The 23,047-nt window shown below is 33.2% G+C and overlaps 2 protein-coding genes and 1 long non-coding RNA gene across 3 annotated transcripts; 1 reads left to right on the top strand and 2 right to left on the bottom strand.

Moving 5' to 3' along the window:
* Positions 1 to 1,117: 1,117 nt before the first annotated feature.
* LOC108908254 lies at positions 1,118 to 2,065 on the top strand. The gene is made up of 3 exons (XR_001964358.1): positions 1,118 to 1,210; positions 1,265 to 1,601; positions 1,657 to 2,065. It is a non-coding gene; the product is annotated as an uncharacterized LOC108908254 (long non-coding RNA).
* Positions 2,066 to 2,317: 252 nt separating this feature from the next.
* LOC108908197 (choline transporter-like protein 2) lies at positions 2,318 to 9,619 on the bottom strand. Its single transcript, XM_018712135.1, has 13 exons — positions 9,602 to 9,619; positions 9,156 to 9,284; positions 8,926 to 9,065; positions 8,556 to 8,621; positions 6,804 to 6,867; positions 6,429 to 6,498; positions 6,246 to 6,354; positions 5,492 to 5,681; positions 4,603 to 4,838; positions 4,315 to 4,544; positions 4,086 to 4,255; positions 3,940 to 4,029; positions 2,318 to 3,617 (listed from the first exon to the last, which is right to left on the bottom strand). Exons 1-13 carry the CDS (start codon positions 9,617 to 9,619, stop codon positions 3,444 to 3,446), a joined length of 1,686 nt encoding a protein of 561 aa, XP_018567651.1. The 3' UTR covers positions 2,318 to 3,443.
* Positions 9,620 to 11,871: 2,252 nt separating this feature from the next.
* On the bottom strand, positions 11,872 to 21,147 carry LOC108908233 (choline transporter-like protein 1). Its single transcript, XM_018712189.1, has 14 exons — positions 20,960 to 21,147; positions 16,906 to 16,957; positions 16,557 to 16,685; positions 16,158 to 16,312; positions 15,513 to 15,593; positions 14,881 to 14,971; positions 14,762 to 14,825; positions 14,596 to 14,704; positions 14,282 to 14,522; positions 14,000 to 14,232; positions 13,610 to 13,866; positions 13,386 to 13,552; positions 13,224 to 13,316; positions 11,872 to 12,252 (listed from the first exon to the last, which is right to left on the bottom strand). Exons 2-14 carry the CDS (start codon positions 16,948 to 16,950, stop codon positions 12,031 to 12,033), a joined length of 1,887 nt encoding a protein of 628 aa, XP_018567705.1. The 5' UTR covers positions 16,951 to 16,957; positions 20,960 to 21,147; the 3' UTR covers positions 11,872 to 12,030.
* Between the last annotated feature and the right edge of the window lie 1,900 nt (positions 21,148 to 23,047).

The raw sequence follows: 23,047 nt of genomic DNA, 5'->3' as shown, positions 1-23,047 counted from the left end.
TATAATACGTATACAGTATAAGTTACGTCATTCTATAATTTTTTACAATAATAATAAAATAGCTGTCATTCTTTTAATTTTTAAAATAAATATCTGTAACATTCACAGATTACTCTTCAAATGACGATTGAAATCAGTGAGCGATATGGAAAAAATCTCAAAAATTTAATTTGAATAATATTGAGCCCAACATATTCAATAATTTTAAAAAATCACAAATTTGACTTTTTAGGCCATACTTTATAGATCAAAAACTATAGTTGTAAATGTGATATTGAAACTTTATGAGAGCACTTTTTAAAGCTTAAAATCTCTACTTTAAGATGGTGCATTTTATTTTTCTTTAAAAATTGAAATAATAGTTGAAAAAAAAACAGAAAATAAGAAATAAAAATATTTCATGAAAAATCAGTGAAATTCATTATTAAATAAAGTTTATCATGTAAAAAAAAAAATTTTGTTTAATAAACCATAAAAATTAAGCTAAGACCTTAAAAAAAGTAAATCCAGCAAAAGATAATTTTTTTATTTATAGTAATAAGTGGAAAATTGTTACAACAGCAAAAAATAACGTTTTTTGATTAATTGATTTAATATTCATTTTTAAAACGTATCTGAAATTGTGAACATAAGTTCTGTTGTTGATGTAGACAGAATATGAGTTTGGGTGACAAAGCTAAGCAGTGAGCACACCAAATATTTTTTTGTTACTTACAGTTTTATTTATTTTAACAGCGTTTTTCGTTTATAAGAATTAAATAATTATTATTATAAATGGTAGAAGAATATGATTTTTATGTTTTCGAGTAAGCTGCAGTTATCAGTGTGTTAAAAAGTCAAAGTTAAATTAATCACATATTTTGTCCATTTTGTCTCGTACACTTGTAATTCTTTAATGTAATATTATTACTTAATATTACAAATAATCTTCAGATTGCATTTAAGGTATTTATATTCGTTTTCTTTTATGCTAAACCTGCAAATGTATGAGTTTAATATTTATATATGAATATTGATCCTTTTTTAAAATAATTAATGAAGAAATAAATAATAGGAGACGTTGATTATAACAAAACATATTTTCAATAAAACCATTACTTTTCAAATTACTTTCAATTTTTGGCAACATTTAGTGCACTGAAAGAGAAGGCTGATTCTTGGTTGAGATGGTTGGATGGTTTTTTCACAAACAATTCGTATATCATCACAGGTAATTTGAAGTACGTTGTGTTATGTATAACAATAAGTACGAGCTTACTTTCAGCAATGTATGGAACATCATTTTTTCAGTCTGGAAAACAAGCAGCGAAACTCTTAAAACTCAGCATCGGCCACACGAGAGATTTTAATCTCTATGCAAACCTGGTAATAATGACAGGTCACAGTTTAGTTATCTTTGTCTCTACTTTAGGTGCTTACATCACTTTATACGTAAGTACATTTTTTAATAATCCTAACTAACTCTTTCAGGCAAATTTTATATCGTGGTATTTCCATTATAGTACAGTGTGGGGATTTACGGTTCATACAGTGGTCACTTCGCCCTTGTTGCACTTGGAATTTCTAGTTTTTGCGCCCATACCATTTTGGGAACGCTAAAGGTAAGTTTTAAGTCAAGTAAGGCTGACCTCCATTTCTCTCTATTCGCCCTTTCAGGTTAGCTTGAATACGTTATTCTGTTGCGCAACTGAGGAGTTACTGAGGAACAAAGAAGCTGACCTGCCCTACACCATGACCATGAAGGAGTTACTTCACGGTTCCAACAAACTCCTCCTTCAAAAGGTCCAGAACAGGCCCCCTTCGAACATAGCAGAGAGAAGTTTTTACATAAAATTATTCGTATTTATTTTTGTCTCTATAAGTTGCGTATTGTTTTTCGTTGCTTATTTTATATAGATTTTAATCGTTTTTTATTTTAGACTATGAGAAAGTGTGACTTTACGGCCTTGTTTTTGAGCTAATTAAAATGGCCAGGTTGACAAAGACCATTAGTATTATTATTATTAATAAACGGAAGATATATTAAAATATTTTAGGCTCAAGTTCAAAAGTGACATAAGCCCGATTGACGCTTTTTGTCTTTTAGGGGTAAAAACTACCCCTAAGTGAAAAAAATTGAAAAATTAAGTTCTAAGCATGTTATTAACAAGAGGAGATAGACATATAGTTCGTAAGACAAAAAAATCTTATATCTTGTCGTACTATCACTCCCCTGCATTTACGGGTAGTGTTTCTGAAACACCCTGTATATAATTTCTGGATTAGGAATTAAAAATAAAAACTAATAATTATTTCATTATTTTATTTTAGTCCTCGTAAAAGTTTAGAATATTTATAGATAGTAAATATAATTATCAAGAAGTAATAAAATTTGTAATACTTTTTTGGTGACTTATGTGGGGCGTAAAGAGGATAATAGTTTTTTTATTGACTATAACTAATATACTCTATATACCTACTGATTCCTTTTGTGTATCACACAAAATAAGTAGGTAGTCTTTGTTGCGGAAATCTTGAACAATTAGTAAAATATTGAATAACTTTAACAGATACTGTACATTATGAATGAGGTAGAAAATGATTCGAATAAACTTTTCCGTATCTTAACAAGCTACAGAAACTTTAAGATCTACAATCAGAACATTAGATTTACACTTTCTTTATATAAGTGTTGTAGAAATATAAATATTTTATTTTAACAGTAGAAACATTTTTAACACGTTATTGTACTGATTTTTTCGTTGATAAATTGGTTCTACTTATTGCTTAGATATAATGAACTACCAAAAATATGTTCAGTCTTGGTAATTGACGTGGCTATTCATGTAATCATTGTTTTTGGCTTTAACACCATTCATTCATTGGATTAAATTTCGTGTTTTCTACCCCATCCATTATATATTATTTACACCAAATATTTTCTTTTCGGCAGTAAAGTCCCTATGACACAATGCCGTATAAACAAAAATTGTGGGTTTGATATAGAATATGTACAGTCTACGTCTCAGTATGATTACCAAAAAAATGGACCCAATGAACCTTCACAGTACTGTACGAAAAAAAAATTGTAAAATCTTCTGATCGGCGTTGGACACATGTTTAAAGATATAACATATTAACATTTATAAATTTAACTACACAATCATTAATAGCATTAATTATTTATTTAAATTTCTTAATGTACTAGGTAAGCCAATGGCTATATTGTCTTGACTTCAGTCCTGATTTCTGACGCGGTTCTCGGGTAGTTTCAGAAATCCAGACTTTTTATGATAACGATATATGAACTAGATAATCACGTTGGATAAAAGTCAAAATGAAAGATCTCCGAAAAGCATTACCATTACATCGAAAATTAATTTGGTTTTGATTCAACTCTAATTATAGATTGGATATAGGGTACCACATTATAAAAAAATAGTGTTTACTTGAAAGACCTATTTTTACACAGGCTGGGGATACTGTTGGTCCATCTGTCCGTAATCGTTCTTTCCCACCACTTTTTTTACGTTATCCACGAAGTCCATGAGTTCCTTGGACATGGCGTAGGGCCGCGCCATCCCGTCGTTCAGGACCTTGTCCTCGCAGAAGCAGATGAAGATGGTGTCAATGGTGGTCTTAAAATAAATTCAAATTTGTGTGTTAACTCTAATAGTTTCCAATTACTAAAGAATGTGTAGCATTGATAGATACTTATACTTATACAGAAGTTACCTGTGACCCAATTGAAAATCAAAATAAATGAAACAAAATTAAACTGAAGTGACGGCAATATGGCATTCTAACTGAATAATGATGGCTAATCTTCGCTGCCCTTCGTAAGCCTTCCGAACAGGATGGCATTCTGCTTAAATTTAAACTGTTCACGGTTTAATTTTGTTGTTTATTTTGGATTAATTTGAAGTGGCTGAATAAGAAAAGAGAGATATTTATACGTACTTGAATCAGTGACACAAAAGTACATCCAGCAAATACCGCCATAAGAAACACGACGAAGACAGCATTTGTATCCTGTCTTGTTTCCGTTCCCTACAAAATTAGATAATAGTTCACACCAATGTACAAATTATCTTATGTAAACTCACCCCCAAGAAAAATGGAGCTGATAGCATCAGAGATGTGAAGGCAATGAATATTATTATAACACACAACGTAAATTGGACTATAATGTTCATCAATAATACGTCCGAGAGGTTTGTAGTGAGTAGCACAGCTGCCCTCTTGCCAGATTTCAAAAAGGGTTGTCCGTGCATTGCTGGAACAAAAAGCCAAGATATAGTCTAGTCAAAACGTCATCATCATCTTCAAAGCTACCTGTTACGATATATGCGGTTTGATTGAGGAAATTCAAAATATCCAACACCATCCTCAGACAGTAATCTACGCATATCCGTGTCAGTCGGTTTTTGGTGAGTCCCTTGATTATAAATCGAACTAGATGAGCCAACGTTATCACGAGCGATCCGAAGAACAAGGTTCCCATGTGAAACTTGTAGGCAACTTTGAAGCTTCTCCTCACTGGCTGACACAGGTAGCTCTTATCGCTGAAATTTTCCAAGTAAATAAAATTGAGATAGAAATGTTTTATAAACAGTGACTTACTTTGCGAAGTACCATTCGGACACGGCTCCTCCGATAACCATGTACTGCAATCCGCTGACAAAATAGAGGGACCAAACTGTTATAACTGAGTTGTAGAATATCGTCACTGACGTGCCGTCGCTTAGCTCGTAAGTCATCACATCCGTTTCTGGATCCGCAGTTAGCTCACCAGCGGAACACATGTAAATGGTTGTTGTCAGCCAGAGGGTGATTATTATTGTGTCTGCGAAGAAAGTCTGGAACAAATTATAACAATCTGATCTTTCGAGTTCTAGTGAATTTAAGAAAGAACGCGATACATTTGGAGTTCTTGATGTTTCGAAAGACATTATCGCTCTTATTTTAAGAGGAAACTCCATGGTTGGAAGTTACTGATCTGATCATGTTCTCTACGGATCCATCTAGTTGGAAAATTCTCATCCAAATAGTTAAAGGACGCTTAAAGCAAAGTGTAGCTCCATCGAGCATAAACCCCATGTTGTGATGAAGATTTAAAGGAAGATCGTCCAATAAATTTGTTTGGAGCTATTTTGGACGATCCTCCTTTAGCTATATACTGTCATATATATTTGCTTTGTGTTCTGCAATTGCTTATTTCCCTCCTTTGAACCATATGCTAACGCATCTACCTATTTGTCCAATAATGAGCTTTGTCACAAGGATACAAGAAACATCGGGATTTTGTTGAACATTACTCTTGCAGCTCATCTTTGGCCAGGTGCTTAAGAGGACTTAATCTAAAGAGTTTATTTTGAAGAAGAGATCGACATGTTTCTCGAAACATCAAGAAGAAGCATGGCAACCAACTCGGTAATTTTTCAACAAACAATGTTACGCCATCTGTTCCAATATCATGGTGATCTTATTTGGAATGTTAATGTCAACTTACACAAATGGGAATGAAGACCAATGAAGGCATGGCAAAGATAGCGTTGATAGATTCAGTAAGCAAGAGAATGACCAAAGAAATTCTGTCCCTTGACTTGTAAGCCAATACACCGTACACGATTGGGAAAATAGTGCTTATAATACATAAAATCAGCAAGATGATGTTGTCGGTCATCTCACTGTAGATCGACCTGGAACACATTGAATTAAATTTTAATATACGTGTTTTTTAATATGCATCGAGAAAAAATACTGGTACGGTCAAGTCTGTTACTGTCATCGTTACCCTGGACTAATGTATCACAAATAATTAAAAGAAAATGGTGACAACGGTTGATAAGCGATTTTATATGATAATGCAGACAAAATCAGTAACAGACTTGATCCAACCAGTGTTTCATTTCACTATACATGTATATGGTCTTATATATTTTAAACGATAAGAGTATCGAAAAACTTGTTTAATAAAAGTTGTTAAGAAAAAAGAGGACTTTCAGATGATGTAAAAATGTACACGAGTAACCTTTATCTGAAGCATCAAAGTTATTAAATTTGACTCATGTGATCTGATCTAATCTGAATTAACAGAAGTCCTCCACAATTACTATTATACATTGCTGTTGTTGACAAGTGGTCGGAAAATGTTGGGAACCGCTGATTAGAGGCTGTAGATGGCCTCTAATCACATTGTATATCATACCGCTAGACTAGCTACAACAAACTTGTCCAAATTAGGTATACTGGCGATTGCTTACCACATCACAGCCATTATAATTACGCCCAAGACGAAGACACATATAACGATACCCCACACCACCACCTTTATCACGTATCGGAAGGCGTACAGGACTGCAACGCTGATACCTAGGTAAAAAATTTATAGAATATAAAACTGTGACCGGTACAACACAAGTTGTAAACCAAATGTCAGTGCTTACCAACAGTTATCACAGAACAAACAATAAGCTTGAATATAACCATTCCATCTGAAAAGTACAGTCCCATGTCCTAAAAGGTAGAAAGAAATGTGGTCAGTAAGGTGAATTTATAGGACAAAAGTGTTGTCTTATTCAAGTATGGCATTTAGGAACCATTTGCCCTTGTTGTTCTCGAGGTAGGTTCCGTGGGGGCGGGGCGGACCCGTTATCAGAAGCCCTAAGCCCGCCCTTTTGATGATTTACGTCAAAGTATTACAGTCCAAACATTTTTATGACACGGTGGATAAAATTTTAGATGTTATCCATTTATAGAAAAAATCCATTCAGTGGCCTTATTAAAAATCGGCCTTATTACTAATATTTACTAGCCCTTACCGTCCAGTCATCATTTATGTCATCTTCAGAATGGGATCTCACGCAAACGCCATAAAGGTCAGTACTAGAATGGAAGAATTAAGCTTTAGTTATACTCTAATGGATACCAAAAATAAAATCATAACTTTACCCCGTTTCTAATGTACAGGGTGTTCCACCTAAAAGGGATTCTTCTGTAACTCTGCAACTGTAAAATTTATTAAAGAAATGGTTCCAATAAAAGTTGCCTGGAATTATGTGGGCCATGTATAGAAAATATTTTGAGCTTTACAAGGTTTACCATTTCGTGTGGGCGCTACATAACTTTGTTATTTTAAATGGAACACCCAGTATATTATTGCATTTTTTAATTCCTTGATTAATATTAGGTAGAGTTTATTAAATGTACATGATGTTTAAAACTTACCGTTTTCGAGATAATCAGTTAATAGAAATATTTTATTACATACCAGAACATTTCAAAACAGTAAAGAAAACAGAAATAAGTGCTAAAGTCTTAATCTACCTGCAAAAAATTGCTTTCACGTCACCTATTTAAGACCAATGCTCTTTAGACAAACTTTGCAAAAATAAAAGTTTACTTAATCTTTTCCCTTTCAAGAATACATAATTTCCACCGTTGTTCTGTTAGCTGCTTACTAACAGATGTCACTGCCTGTTAATAATATTTAAACTATTGTTTTTATTGTAATTATTAGTCAGAGTTAGAAATAGAACAATTATTAGTGAAAACATGGAATCAATCCGATATATCGTATGGTAAACATCGAGTAAATTCGATATATCGATATTAAGTTTAAGTGAATATCTCTACTTCAAGAAATTACGCCAGACATGCTGACCAATGTTGAACAGTCTTTTAAAAATCGCATTCGTTTATGTATTACACAAAATGGAGGACACTTCGAGCAATTGAAGTAAATCAGCGGTCTTATTCTCCTGTTTGTGTTCGGAGTTTCAGTTTTTTTCATTTTGCGTTTTGTTTTAGTTGTTGTTAGTGGTTTACTTTTGTTTGTCGAACCACTTTTTAAACATGCAAGTAAATATTGACGCTGTCAGTCCCAGGTCTGATAAAATGTGAGAAAAATGCCTTCTTGACGCTATTACATTGCTACTTTTTCGGACTTTAGAAAAGAACCTGATTTTTCTGGAAAACTGTTAAAGATAAGTATGTACAACCTTATATCAGTCGAAAGGGCATTCAATTTTGCATTCACCCATGACAATTAATATGGGTCATTCCATCTGAAAAAAAAAGTATTTCAACTCCTAAGATTATTAAATGTAGGTCTCAGTATTTCCGAGTTTGAATAACGTACCGTACACGTTTTGCTCACAGATGGCAAGATAGAGTAATTTATGCCAAAACGAACTGTGAAAACTGCATGTTTCTAACTCTTGGGGTTTAGACGCTATCTAGCCTCATTTAGAGAGCTGAAATTGTGATTTTTTTCAAAAACAACTGATTATCTCGAAAAAGTTTTAAACTCCATGTACATTTAATAAACTCTACCTAATGTCAACCAAAAAATGCAATAATATACATGGTGTTCCACAAAGTTATGTACCGCCCACGCGAAATGGAGCTAAAAATATTTTTTATATGGCCCACTTGATTCCAGGCAACTTTTATTAAAACCATTTTTTTTTTATAAATTTTACAGTTGCAGAGTTACAGAAGATTCCCTCTTTGGTGGAACACCCATTTCAATTTTTTTCTTGTCGTTTTCACAAAAATACGTGTCTACTTACTAATTGAGCCCACAGCTTTCCACGCACTCGAAAGTTTTTCCTTCATTATCTGTTGGCTCCAAATACCTGTAAACAAATTTCGTTTTTATTTTCGTGGAAAAACCGTCATCAAATAGGCTTGTAGAGTGAAAAAGTTGATCATCAAAGTGACATCTTTTCCACAAAGAAACTGAAGTGCAAAGTTGAAGTATGAGAAGAGCACTTGAAAATCATCATTCATTCAGGTAATTCCTGTAGATATACATTTAGTCGTTTGTCTCCTGCAGACGCTGTATACATTTTCATTCGCACGACGTTACGGCGCCCGCAGCCTACAGCGTCCATAGGAGACCAAGAACGTAGCTATGAAAGGAATATTAAATTTACTTACTTTTTGTCGGTGTAATCTTTACCAGTACAGTCCCATTTTTCGTATTTTGTGTTCGTGGTACCGCATAGATTGCCACATTTATCGTATCCATACAGTTTGCGAATGTCTGCGTAAGCCAAATTATAGATTAAAAACGGCATCTAAAAATAGCCTCATTTGAAAACAATGCTTTCTTATTTAAATCTACAGCGTTAAGGATTAATCAACTTTAAGTGTACCCCGTGACTTACCAGTAGTACCACACATACTGCAAAGACTATAATAAAAGTCCTGTCTGTGGGCTGACGATTCTCAGGTTTTTCTGGTATGTCGATTATAGTGGTGGGCATGTGGGGGCCCATATTTCGAAACTCGGACAGCTAAAAACCCATTAATATTTATTACGTAAACGAATCGATGGCGTTAAAAATTTAAAATATGAAAATGCAGGATGTTATTTACACAGGGCTGTTTGTAGTTTTTGTTTCGTTAGTCCATAGTTCTTTTTTTAATTTACTTATATATAAATTTTTAGAAAATACTTATTTGTAGAAGGTATTATTAGATTTTTTCTTTGCATTTATCTCAATATTTCAGATCACATATACAACTGGAATGTAATAATGGGAAAACTTTATATTTCCTTAGCTTATCAAATTATGCAAATGAATACCCTGTTTTTATTGGTTCCACTTACCTCCATTAGCTGAAGCATTTCCGTTGATTCAATTGGTTAAAGTAAAAAGAACCTGTAATGAAATAAATAAACTGAAAAACAGTGAAGACATAGGCGGCATAAGCATTAACTTGTCGCGAAAATTTGTATGGACCCTCGTACATGCCTTTAAAATATGTACATCATATATACAGGGCGTTCCCTTGTTAAACGTACTAACTTCTGTTATTTTGAACAAGGTGTACAATTTAATTTTTTTAAACTTTTTTATCTAAAAAAACAGTAAGTGTTAACGATTTTAAACTGTGGTTAATCACCAGTGGCGTGGTAAACGGGTAGTCAGTGCGCGTTTTTTAATACAATTATTTAAAATTGTAAAACAGTTTTCAAATCGTTGATCAATTTTAAACAAAAAGCTATTCTTGAAAAATTGTCATAAAATAAAAGAGTTCTTCTTCTTGCCATTATCTTCGATTTATTCAACTTCGTGGAAGATTTATTTTAAATGTAACTAAATAATTATTCAAAAATGTCTCGTATTCGAATAAAATAGAAGAAATGTTGTTTCTTAAAAATACCAACCAAATTTAAATGCACTTATCCAATTCACAAAATACTCAGTGGCGTGGAAATTTTGGGATTCTTCCATCGTCTCCGTCACTGGTTTGTGTATCAATTTAGGAAATTTTGCTCATTTAAATCATTACCTCAAGTTGCACCAAAATATCTACAAGACACTTTTTAAGAGATATTTAACATATTTTTAAAATTTCAATAATCTGCATCTAGAAAACGAAACTTTCCCACCTGTGATTGTATTTTTTTTTTATTTATGTCTGTCACCAAATAAAGTTCGGTGTGTGTCATACGAGACACCCTTATGAAATGCTTATTTAGGCATCAGCTTACAACATTTAGAACATGCTACTGGGTGGTAAAAGTTAAATCTTCAAAGAATACCGATTAGTATACCAAAAAAGTATCCAAATACTAGATTTATCATTTCGAATGTGAAATTAATGTGGTTTATTGATAGTCTTAATCAATCTTTAGCAATAAATATTATTATTAATGTTGCACTAAATTAAATTACCAGCATTCATGAAATTTCTTTTTAAAATAGAATTCATACAACGAATATCTGTCAAAAATGTTCTTGACTCGCTTTTTAATAGAAAAAATATCACACATTTAATAAGCAGGTAATTGATTGAAATGCAACTGTAATACCCAGGCACTATATTTAATAAAAAAAAAGTTAAAAATAGTTTTATTTTCTATAATCTCATATAGCTGATATAAAAGTTATTATTATTATTATTATTAAATTAAATATGTACCTATTTTTCTTTTAATAAAACAGGGCCAAATTCAAATATATTTTCTAACTTATACCATGTCTAAAACTTCTAAATAATTGTTCGAAAATACCAGCAGTTATTAAATACTTTCCAATAATTCTGAGGCACGACCCTCGTATCAAAATTACGACCTATCTCAATTTTTTGTCACACGTTACGTAACGAGAAACTTTACTTTACCCTTATAATATTCCCTGTTATAAAATACACATGCAATGAAATAAACGAGTAAAACAACAACTACTATTTGAATTAATTCAGGATAGGGATGAAAACATTGCGACTCACCAGCCAAAATTTGCGTTCTTCACCAAAGGCACCTCTACGTCTGAATGAATTCGTTGCGCCTCGTGGGTCAACTTTGGGATGAAATCGATATAATACGGGGAAGATACAAATAGGTTCTACCCCAATATCCTTGTCCTCTCTTTTGTTTTAAATATATAGATCAATAGCACTGCTAATATGTTGTACTGTGAAGGGCCACAGAACGGAAATAACTTGGTCAATATTTCCCAACAAAAAAATATAACATGTCGTTCTTCGAAAATCGTCCCTGTTTCGAATCCAACGCCAGATATCGCTTAGAGAGCTTCAAAACCGCTACGACAAAAATCAGGAACCCTACCGAAGATCCAAATCAGAACTTGGCGGAACCACCCCGATGCGGGGTCGAACGTCGACTCTAGTCGTCCCCGAATAAATATGAAGCCAGTATGAAGTATGACACCAAGCACTAGCATTGTATTGCATATCTACGTTTGTCTGCACATTCTATAGCCATACATTGTTAATAAAATATTTAAAATAATTTTTTTATAACAAATCAAATTGCAATCAACAAAATTGTTACAAATTGCAAGCTCAGGGTCGGACCTAGATCATTAAAAAAAAAATCAGCTCTATAAAAGTAATTTTTATTCACAGAAATATATCACAATCGTGAGCACCAACAAACACGTGTCGCAAAAAGTTGCAGTTAAATAAAAAATTTTATAAAAATATATGTTAAAGCAGGGCTTTCAATCTATGCCATTTACACTCCAAAAAAAACAAAAATATTACATCACAATTTGGAAATACTGGAAACTAATCTTTGCGCCTGCGCTTTTTGTCTACGTCGCCAGCTACGGTGTTGATTTCTTCCTGGAAATTGTCGCTCCTATTCCTCCTCGAATCACGCAAGTCTAATGCCCTTTTAGAATTATCAACGAATTCCATAAGGCCTCTGGACATGAAATAGGGTCTAGAAAGGCCGTCATTTTGTTCACAATCCTCGCAGAAACAGAGGAATATCGTGTCTATGGCCATCTAGAAAAAGAAAATATAGACATCGAAAATAATCTAGTAGTTACCAGCGGTTGTCAAAATTTTGACATTTGTTATGCGAGCCATCTAAGAAATAGAGTTTAATTGTCTGAAAAATAAAAAATTATAAATATTCTGCAGAAGAATATAAATCTGTGAAAAGCACAATTGCAAAGAACTGAATAGGATTTGAAATGTGGCTCAGAACAAAGATCAGTGGTTCACAAAGTTTTTTTGAAGAAATGTCCCGTTTACGACCGCTTAGAAACTCTGGAACTGCTATAACAGAGTATCACTTCTATCAAATAGTTCTCACCGGTCAAAAATGGCAATTCCGATAAATATATTAGCCGTTGTCAAAACGTTTGTATAAAGATATCATCTAAGAGAAACAAAAGCGATATCAAATGGTTGTCAAAATTAAGCAATTCGATAGCTTTGTTCAGCGGTTGTCAAACTTTTTTTAGGAAAATTATGGTACCTGTTAAATTACTGTCAAAGTTTTAAATGACCTCAGTCGGCTGTCTACAAAATGTTGCCGAGGTGTCTATGGTGTCTAGATAAAACAAAAACGTTATTAAAAATAATCCAAATCAGCGGTTGTCAAAATTTTGTACAGGAATATTTATGTAAAGCCACCTAGAAAATTCTAGAATCGATTATTATTGATGGCTGAAGTAAGAATGACTGAAACTTTCTACAGAGGAATGTCTACCGACATGCAAAGTAAAGCTGTAAAAAATTGTACTTGGTTAGAAATAATTTGCGAAAATTAAAGATGATTTAAGAGAAATAAAGTTATAAAAAACCAAACGGTGTCAAAAATTAAAAATAAGCGGTGACACTTTCGCAGAGAAATACAGTACCTATCTGAAAAATTAATTCAGCGGTTGTCAAAATGTTTGCTAGAAATATCGTTTTTAGAGAATGCCGAACTGTTTACAAAGAAATATGTATTAAAAAAATTAACTTACCTCGTATACGGTCATGAAGCAGTGTGATATCAAGTAAGCAAATAGCCCTGCCAGTGTCAGAGGCACCCAAATGTGTTGAACTCCCTCTTTGTTCTACAATAAAATAAATAGAGAAATAAAACCTCAACGGTATTCACACAAGGATCCCTTTTTTAATTTTACCTGTAATATTTTTATCCCTATCAAAACAGTAACTAAAACCACTACTACTTTGCCCAAAAAAAGCACAAAATCTCCAACAGAGTTGATGGCAGCTACCCTCAGGAGATTCGAGGATAATAATTTGAATGCCTGCTGACCAGCCTCGCAGAAAGTGTATCCGTATATTGCTGAAATAAAATCTCTTAATATGTTGATTACAAAAAAAGCAATAAATAGAGGCTTACCAACTTCAACATAAGCGTTCCTACTAAGGTACTTGAGTATTTTTTCGAAACAGTACAAGCAGCACTGGCAGCATTTCAAAATACCTTCAACGCATTTTCCTTGTTTGCCCTTTAAATATTTCTCGAGGATTTTCAGTATAACCCTCAAAAATTGCACAGTCGCTATGAGAAAGGAACCCAAAGCTACAGAACCCAGATGGTACCTGGTCAAGTTGCAGAAACTATGACAGACAGGACTATCCAGTTTGGATTTAGTTCTGTAAAACAAAATAATAATTGTAAACTCTACAGATTTTTGTGGTTCTATTTACAAAAGAAATACGAGTGACAAAGTTCAAATTCCATTGCATGGTCTACAACATTGGACCAGCTACCGGTAGAAATAGTTACCTGGTAAAGTACCACTTTGCCACTGCTCCAGCTATGACCATGTGCTGACAACCGATGACAAACTGGGCCATCCACAACATGGCAAAGAAATTATACCACCTCGTCACCTTCATCAGGGTGTCCTTCTCATAGTAGTACACCATGGGACGTTTTTCTGACAGAATCCCAGAACTTTCTATCCACAGACAAAAATAGAACCAAAGACAAACTACCACGACCAAACACAGGAAAGTCTAAAAAAAATTGGATGAGGAAAAATAGTGGTTTGCGATTTAGCGTTACCAAAATTGGTTCAAAAAGTAGAACAGGCATGACAGCCAAAGCCTTTCCTGCTTCTTCGAACAATTGAACAACCAATTTGATGCGTTTCCGCATCACAAATATGATCAAGATTATGACTGCTGTGACCACAGTGGCTACTATAGCAAACACCAGGTACGTTTGAGTTTTTCTTGAATCAACGTCTGGTATGGAATTAGATGACATTCTATCAGTGGAGTCCTTTGCCTGTTTCCAAATCATCCTATGAGTAAATAACCATAAATATAGTTACAAACTTTCAAAGACGTTATATTGAAAACATTGTTTCCACTTACCACAGGACTATAGTGCCTATAACGCATGCTACTACAGCCCCTATTAGTACTATCCACACCACAAACCCTACCAAATACCTAAAGAGAGCTAGGATTACGAGCGAAAGTACTGAAAAATAAATCATCAAAGTTGGCGATGCTGTGTTTGGGAGCCCAAAGTACTTACCAAGAGATATCAGGCACAAATAAACAAATTCTCTCCAACAGAAATGAAAATCCTCGGAAACCTCCTGAAAATAAAATAGTGTGAGTTGTTTCAGCTATTTCTATGAGGTTTCTACTTGCGGTGAAAAAGTTTTTCAGTCCGGTCTTTGAGAAAAACGTATTGACGACAGTCTTGCTCTTGTATGGGATGCATCGGTTGAAAAATTTCCGACTGAAATGAAGGATGCAGAAAATAAAAAGAATTGCTATTCAATTCGGTGTTACTTTGGATAACCGGAGGTTACCCTTCGCCGTTCAGTTGCCCGTCTAAAAAGCTGCTACTGCCAGTTGACTTCGCACCTGTTATGATATGACGGGATGGTAAACGGGTAAAAATCAAACTGCTATGCTAATTCAGAAAAACGGGAATAGCCGAATACGTGATCACCGCTTCATTTCCTTACAATTTTATTTTAGTGCTGTTTACGAGAAAATGTTTAATGACGGTACAGTGTATTTTCGTGTGTTCATTTTCACGTTTCTGGATGATATTATGAAAAAGCATGTATGCGAGTCAAAGAAGAGTTGATATGTTTCACTCAAAGAAACGAAATTACGTGCAATAAATTGACTGATAAGTCAATATAATTGGAACAAATTCGAACATGAATGAATGTTTGTTTCTACGAAAATGACTGTTGCTATAATTAGCATTTTAATAGATTTATCATCATTATTGTAATAAAAAATAAATAAGTTAAAATCATACTTACTATCCTTCATATTCGCTGCAATTCGAAACACACAGCCTGACCGCGGTTTTCGTTGTAGAATCTTTCAACAGGATATGGTATCTGCAATTTAAAATGTTTATTAATAGAAATATTAACTATCAATCTTCCTCAAACAGATCAAGGGCTTCTGTGGAATTGAAATAATATAAAATTATTATCACATAGGAACATTTATTCATTAAAAGTCGCCTTTTGTTTCTTATTTTATAAAGTAAGTGTAATAACACACATATTCTAATGGATTTATCGACATTTAAAGAAAAATACGGAAAGTACTCAGGTAATGTTAAAAATTATAAAATTTCTAAACAAAATATGGTATATTGCTACTCTTTTTGCTTATTCGACCACTTCAGCAGCTAGTCAGTGCTAGACATATTAAATTAATCCAAAATGATCAAAACAGTACAAAATTAAACCGTGAACAGTTTAAATTTAAGCAGAATGTTTTCAAAGATCAACGGAGGCTAGCCTCCCTGTTCAGTTAAAATGCCGTATAGGCGCCTCTGAAAAGCCTCAACTGCCAATTGACTTCACACCTGGTATAATATGACGGGGTGGTAAACGGGCAAAAAACAAACTTATACGAATACATATAAAAATATTTAATTCTACTCCACTTACGGTCCAAAGGTCTGGATGGTCTCTTGGCATCGCTCCCTGTTTTCGTCGCGACGCAGGATAGGACGTGATCTACCACAAACATTTCCACAATTGTCGTAACCATTTATCACACGATAAATGTCTCCATCGAGTATACAGTAACCCACGAAGCATAACTGAAATAAAAAAATATAGGTTACACAACGTTTAACCATAAAAAACTCGGAGAAGACTCACGAAACAAAATTTCAATCATATATGTGCATGATAAAGATTAAAAGATGTACCGAGTGGTTCATTTTTAAATTAATAAACTTCAAAGACTTCAGTGGCGTAGATGTATCAGGTTTCTTTACAATGATCCAAAGTAAAGTTTTTTTTATTAAAGCAAATAACAGCTAATTGTATAATTTTCCTTACCAAAACTATGAGAAACGTGGTGAAAAAAAGAAGAGAGCACACGTCTGTCGTAACCCTCTTCTTGAACTTCGACTGGTCGTCATTCGATTCAAAAGAGGCTCTCCGGTCGTAAGTCTGGACTTCGTCGATCTGTAATTAATTGTGTAATTTTCCTTAGGAAAAACTAAACACTCGAACAATGAAAAGCTGGACCTACCATTTCTATGAAGAAGGGAACATCTACGCGCTACATATACAGCGACATGCACACAAAACTGAAGCTAAAAGCAATTAGGCGATGTTGTTTGTTAAGCTTGCAATAAAATTGGGTGCGGCTTTTATAATTTAACTAAAAGCTGAAATTACTCACTGCAACGGGTCCTACTTTATCGTTCGAGCTGAAAATTGCTCCCATGACGGCCCTGGAACATCACGAAAATCATAACGATTAGTTTTCATTATACTGTCAGGTCTGTCACAGAATAGGCGCAAGATTTTCGTGGTTTAGTTTAAATTTTATTCGTTTATTGATATGTTATGTAATTCAGTGTTTTTGAAAAATGACAATCAACGATATTCAGTTGTTTTGATTGACTCGCGCCTACTACGGATTTTGTCATTGCATTGTTACAAAAGTTTGAGTCAATTGTACAACTTACCAGTGTGGGAAATTTTTTAATTCTGTTAAATGTTTCCATAAACATTTCTAATATAAAACTTCCGACTATATATCAATCAAGCTATTTTTATATTACTCTACTTAACTGAAGTAAGGTGGCTTTACTAAATGTTTCCCCTAAAATTTTTGGCGCAAACAGTAGACTCGTTATAAGATCATGTGTAACAAATCACGAATAACAGTGGCCCCAATATGGTACCTTGTGGTACTCTATTATATAATGCTATAACGCACAAAGTTAACAAATAATTTTGATCATCTTGTACTAGAACTTGCCAACGACTGCGTCGTTCTTTATGTTCAAAATAATTATGATTTAACTTGGTGAGAAACTTATTTTTATTTTCACAATTCGAGTAATGTACAGAATATTACAATCAATATGTATGATATAAATGGGTGATTGGAATGTATCGACAAATAACATGTAGTTCTTCGTGTCAATAGGTCTATTCTTAATTTGTCCACTGTCATATATAAACCTTTTACGGTTATTGTACGTATGTAGGTCATTACATTACTAAAAGTTTAGGTGTAATGATAATTTTTTTTACGTGTAGTACAAAAATCAATAAAACACATAACCAGTAAATGATGCCCGCTCTCACTTTCATTTTATTTCATAGATACGTGTATTTATCAGATACTTATACGTGGTGGTAGCTATAGTAAATATAAATATCTCAATTAATGATAATGGAAAGAGATGTGTTTATGTTTTATACTAACAAACAAGAGCTTTGATACTGAACGATTAAGGAAAAAACAGTTATGCATGGAAATTCTCAGTTACTTGTAGGGTAAATGTGGGAGAGACGCCACAGGGGGACATATGATTTTTAGTGTAAATGCCATTATTAACAATAAAATTGATTTCCTCAAGTTCAATTTGTGATTAATTTGTATACCTATTGTAAATAACAGTCAAGGTCGTTGGAATTTTTGTTCGTTTATTAAAACATGGTATTAAGAAGGTAGGTAAAATTTTACACTAACTTTTGAATTATAATTTTATTTCGCGTGTTTCACAAGTGCCTAATTGCCGAGTTAGGTTAGTTAAGTCGTACTCAAACACTTTTTTTTAATAACACATTGTATATGTCTTTGTGTATCAACTAGAACAATTTATTGCTATTTCTAGACAATGACGATACACTTACATTCGTGATAACACATATGTTTCCTACTTAGCTGTAATTTTAACACATTTCCGGTAATTTTCATACTGTCGCTGCTTCTGCTAAAATCTAGGAATAATAGTCCAATCAATAGGTAGAAGAGTTTACAAGATATACCGCCTGCAAACAAAAAATATGGTGATATAGGAAATAAACGACGAAGTTAACCTAAAAAATCGATTTTTCGAAAAAGAGGTTATTACGTGGTACAAAAATATTCGTCGATTAAATTTTTTATTTTCATTTTATATTCATTTTCCACATAATTCGTTTCATCAATGAGTGATTCAAACGCGTCAAAAGAATCATCGTCTAATTGGATGTTTGGAGTTTCAAAATTTTCACATTGGGATGCATTTCAAAAAAATTTTTTTACAACCATAGATTTTATTTTTGCAACCGCTGACAAAGCTGCATGATATTTTATTTAATATTTCCTCTGGTATTAATGGTTCCTGAGTATACACTGGTATTTATAGTATTATATTTTTTGTTATAAATAACTATAAAAATATTAACAAGAGGTGAGAGAATTTTAGACTAGAGAAAATTACATTTTTCAAAGGTAATTATGCTTCTGAGGCCGTCGTAAACGTCATATTTTGGTTTATCTCGAGCTACCCCAGATTAAGTACAAAAGGATTTTTGTACTTGATCCAGAAATCGAGATAATGAAAATTTTGAAAATAGAGCGCTTTTGAACGCGCGAATTCTGCTTCCCGCTACAGTCAGCTCGCGCCGCGACCGAATGCTTCGGTTTGACGCACAATTAAAAATGTAGAAATGGCTGAAATGAACCACAGTATTTTTTTATTAAAAATATAAGTCTTCAACTTCAATTTCTGTAAGAATGGACGCTGTAGCACTTAAATAGCGGCCTGTGTAATTTTTTGAAAAAAAAAAATATCTCGGCTCCAAAAGGTCGTAGAGCAACGTTTTTTTATTCATTCGCGTAAAAATGCCGGAAGTCGATTAATGTAATCGAGAAATGAAAATCGAAAAAATATTCAAGAAAAACTTGACAAAAAAAATTTTTACTTTTTTCAGTCATTTTTGGACACTTGAAATGAATAAAATCGTTATAACTCTCTTTTTACCATGAAAGTACAACTCTTAAGGAAAAAAATGGACCCTAATTCGTGTCTCTACGACTATTCGTCGAGCAAGAAGAGCCGATTTTCGAAATGACCTTTTTTCGAAAAATCGATATAACTCGAAAAATTTTTAATATTTTTTAATTTAAAAAAGAATCCCTTTTTTGCTTGTCCAGGGCTACATTTACAGCAAGTAATGAGTTTCAAAACCTTAATTTGCAAGAGATACAGCAAAAACAAAAAAGTCGATTTTTTACAGTTTTTTCGATATATCTCGAAAAGTAATATAGCAATTGATGTATTTAAAAATACGAATCGATAGGTCTTTTAATAGCTACAACTTTCTCACTTAACTCTTTTCGATTGGAGTTCAAGTTTTTTTTTATTTACGAAAAACCGTTTTTTTTACTTTTATAGATTTTTTAGGTTAACTTCTCGGTTTATGTGCCACAGGAAAAAAAAACACTACCTTTCTTAGCATTTTTTTCCTATATCACCATATTTTTTGTTTCCAGGTGATATTTTTTGTAAATTTAACATCAGTCCGTGACAGATTGCTTGGACTAATATACTTTGAAAACTAGGCAAAACCTAGTATTAAGATATGCGATATCTCAAAAGACATGGTCCAGTAGCTTGTAAGTGGCTATTTAAAAAAAATGAATAGCAAGCTTTTATTTATTTATTACAAACAGTAATTCAAAGACAGATATAATTCTTTAGCAAAAATACAAAAAAGTACACTGTGGAAAATATCTATTTACTTTTACTGGGAAAAATGCTATAAATTTCCTTGAGAAAAAATATTTCCAAAATTTGTTTTTTTTTAGAACTGTCCATGGACATAGGAAAATTTTTTGAAACCCAATCAATACAGAGGTCAGTTAGCTTATTTATTCAGCTTTAGTTTGATTTTTGAAAGTTCCCCGTGCGACTATTGGTTGCCGAGATGTCGATAGTTGAATGAAAAATAATAGTTTTACCTTGAATCATTGACATCTCTGCAAGAAATTATTGCACAGTAAATCCAAGAGCAGTTTTGAAAACTTGAACAAATTATTTACAAGAACCTGTCATCGTTTTCGAAAAGAAAACAGTGTTTTTTATCCTTGACATTTTAGAAAAGTGCAAAAAAAACTTTTTACAGTTTCTTAGAAAATACACCGATAATTTACAAATATTTATCAAAAGACTAATGTTGAGAGAAATTTTTACAGCTCGCTGTACCCACAACAACCCTGTAAAGTGACAAGTTGAGGCATCAAACCGTTTTTCTGTTCCAAGAGATCAAAGTTTTGAAAAGAATTAAAGGAACACGTTTTTTGCTCCTAAACATTATGTAATCATCATGAAAATGAAAAAGAACTTTACTCTACTTTTCCCACGGCTTTGCATTAGTTGTAGTTTAAATTTAAGAAAAAAAGCAATATCTAAATTTAAAAATTTGCCTATATTTTCATTGTACGTACTTACCAAAGCGAAGGATAATAACCAAATGCAGCTTCGTCCACATTAGATTGTCCACAAAAATATCCTAGCAACTTTACCAACCCTGTATTATACTTGAAATTTCAAGCTTCAAGTTGTACCCCGACCAGCAGTCGTAATTCGAAACCGACTAAGTTATCACGCCGCATCACACGACCTCCGAGGATCCTCAACCAACGCAGCTGATTATCTACCGCTTTCTGCCCACAACATACAATTGTAACAAATAAACAAACGTAAGCGCCGGGCAGCATTTTCCACGCCATGCTGATGGCTTTTACGGCCAGTATAAACAAAGCGGGGTTGCTAGGGCAACGGACATCCGTAACCCTTGTAAGCGGATGGAATTGCTCTTTTTGTTTTAGCGACTAGGCTGCCCTACATACGTATGTGTTACACTAAGATACACTGAAAGAAATATGAATTTACACGGAGGGGACGTTTGTCGTAAAAATGCATGCAATTGTTCCTGAAATCGTGACAGCAACAAATTATATAATAACTTTCGTACAATATTTGAAAATTTATTACAATTACATTCATCAATTTTTTTATTTGCTTAACGGAAAGATATTGCAATTTTAAGGTTCTCTGCAAAAAATTTGAATTTTATGTCGCCTACAAGTCATCTAAAAAAAATCATAAACTGGTGCGCTGAGTATCAATTGACGTGTGACGTCACCGCATGGGAAACCGATACGCATGCTTGCGTGTATTGTAGTAAGTCGGGTTCGGGTAGTCAAGTTTCATTAGCCTATTAAATTTCGATTGACTACGTTAAGATACCGAATTTTGTTAGCAATATGGAAGACACAGAACAGAAAAAAATTACAAATATTGTATTGTTCCCAGTGTCAGAGAACGCTAGTGTGAAGACGCCTAAGAAAATAATAATGTCCCCGTAATACTGTCGTGCGGATCTAAAATCAATAGTCTATTAGTCTCTACTTTGATTTGTTTTTTTAATATTTTTTATTTGAAAAATGACTTATTTTGAAAGCAACAAAACTACCCTACATAATTTAGGTACATATGTAACAAATACGTTTGTATCTTCTAGAAACACTATACATTTGTTTTCCATTATTTATTTTATTGTACAAAAACATCAACACTTTCGTTACAAACGTACCTACTTTATTAAAAAAAAAATCCATAACCATTAAGAAACCTACTTCTGGCAAATTAGAAGAATTTGCTTTTACTAAACTTGCTTCCTTTTTTTAAATTTACTATGCACAAACGTTAAAATATTCTGTAGAATGCAGAAACTCATCTGGAAGTAGTGCCAAACCGACTGACCGTCCCATGCGGTGACGTCATTGCATTGCCACGGCTGTGACAAATATTCGCATTTTAAAAATCATATAGTTTGAAAACCGCTCAACGGATTGAGTTGAAATTTTCAGGATCGCCTAATCATGAACAATACTTTGTATATAGATCAGAACGTTTTTGAAAATTTACTGAATTTACCATTACGGGTATATGGTAATGAGGTATATGTATAAAATGATAATGAGGTATATAAAACTCTTATTCTTAATAAAGATGGAATTCAAATTCATCTAATTACTGTAAATATACTGTTTTATCAGTGTATAAAAATATTTTTAATTGGAGGAAAAATTGGTTCAAATTTTGAATTTGCCTTTACGTTAATTACTTTCTCGTGTGTGTGTGAATAAATATCAACAAAAATCGTTCTAGTTTGACCTATATAGGTATATTTTATTTAAATTACAAGAATGTGGGCTACGGTTTCCATAAAATACCCAATAAAATCGTGCAAGTATTGATAATAATTGATTTGTGTTAGTAGTTTTTAATAATAAATGATTTTTTAGTACGCCAATGGGACACGCAAGCCTATTCACCCACATTTTCACTTAGATAATGACTATTTTCTCGTAATTACAGTGGGATATGGAGGGAAATGGAAATGGTTTCATTTTGTTTTTCGTATGTTTATGGGTTATGTAACACAAAGTACACTCTGAGCGTATTTTGTGTTACATACCTTGGAGAAACCAAATCAACTCGTGATATTCTTCTATTCAGCAGTCAGTGGCG

This window comes from Anoplophora glabripennis, unplaced genomic scaffold (assembly GCF_000390285.2).
Source record: "Anoplophora glabripennis isolate ALB-LARVAE unplaced genomic scaffold, Agla_2.0 scaffold18, whole genome shotgun sequence".
In the NCBI taxonomy this organism is placed as follows: Eukaryota; Metazoa; Arthropoda; class Insecta; order Coleoptera; family Cerambycidae; genus Anoplophora; species Anoplophora glabripennis.
This window is presented reverse-complemented; position numbering and strand designations above follow the sequence as displayed.

Bases quoted from the DNA above. Each gene is read 5' to 3' on its own strand.
- LOC108908233 (XM_018712189.1), bottom strand. From the start codon at position 16,950: ATGGGAGCAATTTTCAGCTCGAACGATAAAGTAGGACCCGTTGCA. The intron at 16,313-16,556 runs GTAAGGAAAATT...TTTTTATTTCAG, and splicing joins CCACGTTTCTCATAGTTTTG to TTATGCTTCGTGGGTTACTG. The intron at 13,553-13,609 runs GTAAGCCTCTAT...ATTTTATTTCAG, and splicing joins GAACGCTTATGTTGAAGTTG to CAATATACGGATACACTTTC.
- LOC108908197 (XM_018712135.1), bottom strand. The intron at 4,030-4,085 runs GTGAGTTTACAT...CTAATTTTGTAG, and splicing joins CAGCTCCATTTTTCTTGGGG to GGAACGGAAACAAGACAGGA. The intron at 3,618-3,939 runs GTACGTATAAAT...ATTTATTTTAAG, and splicing joins CTTTTGTGTCACTGATTCAA to ACCACCATTGACACCATCTT.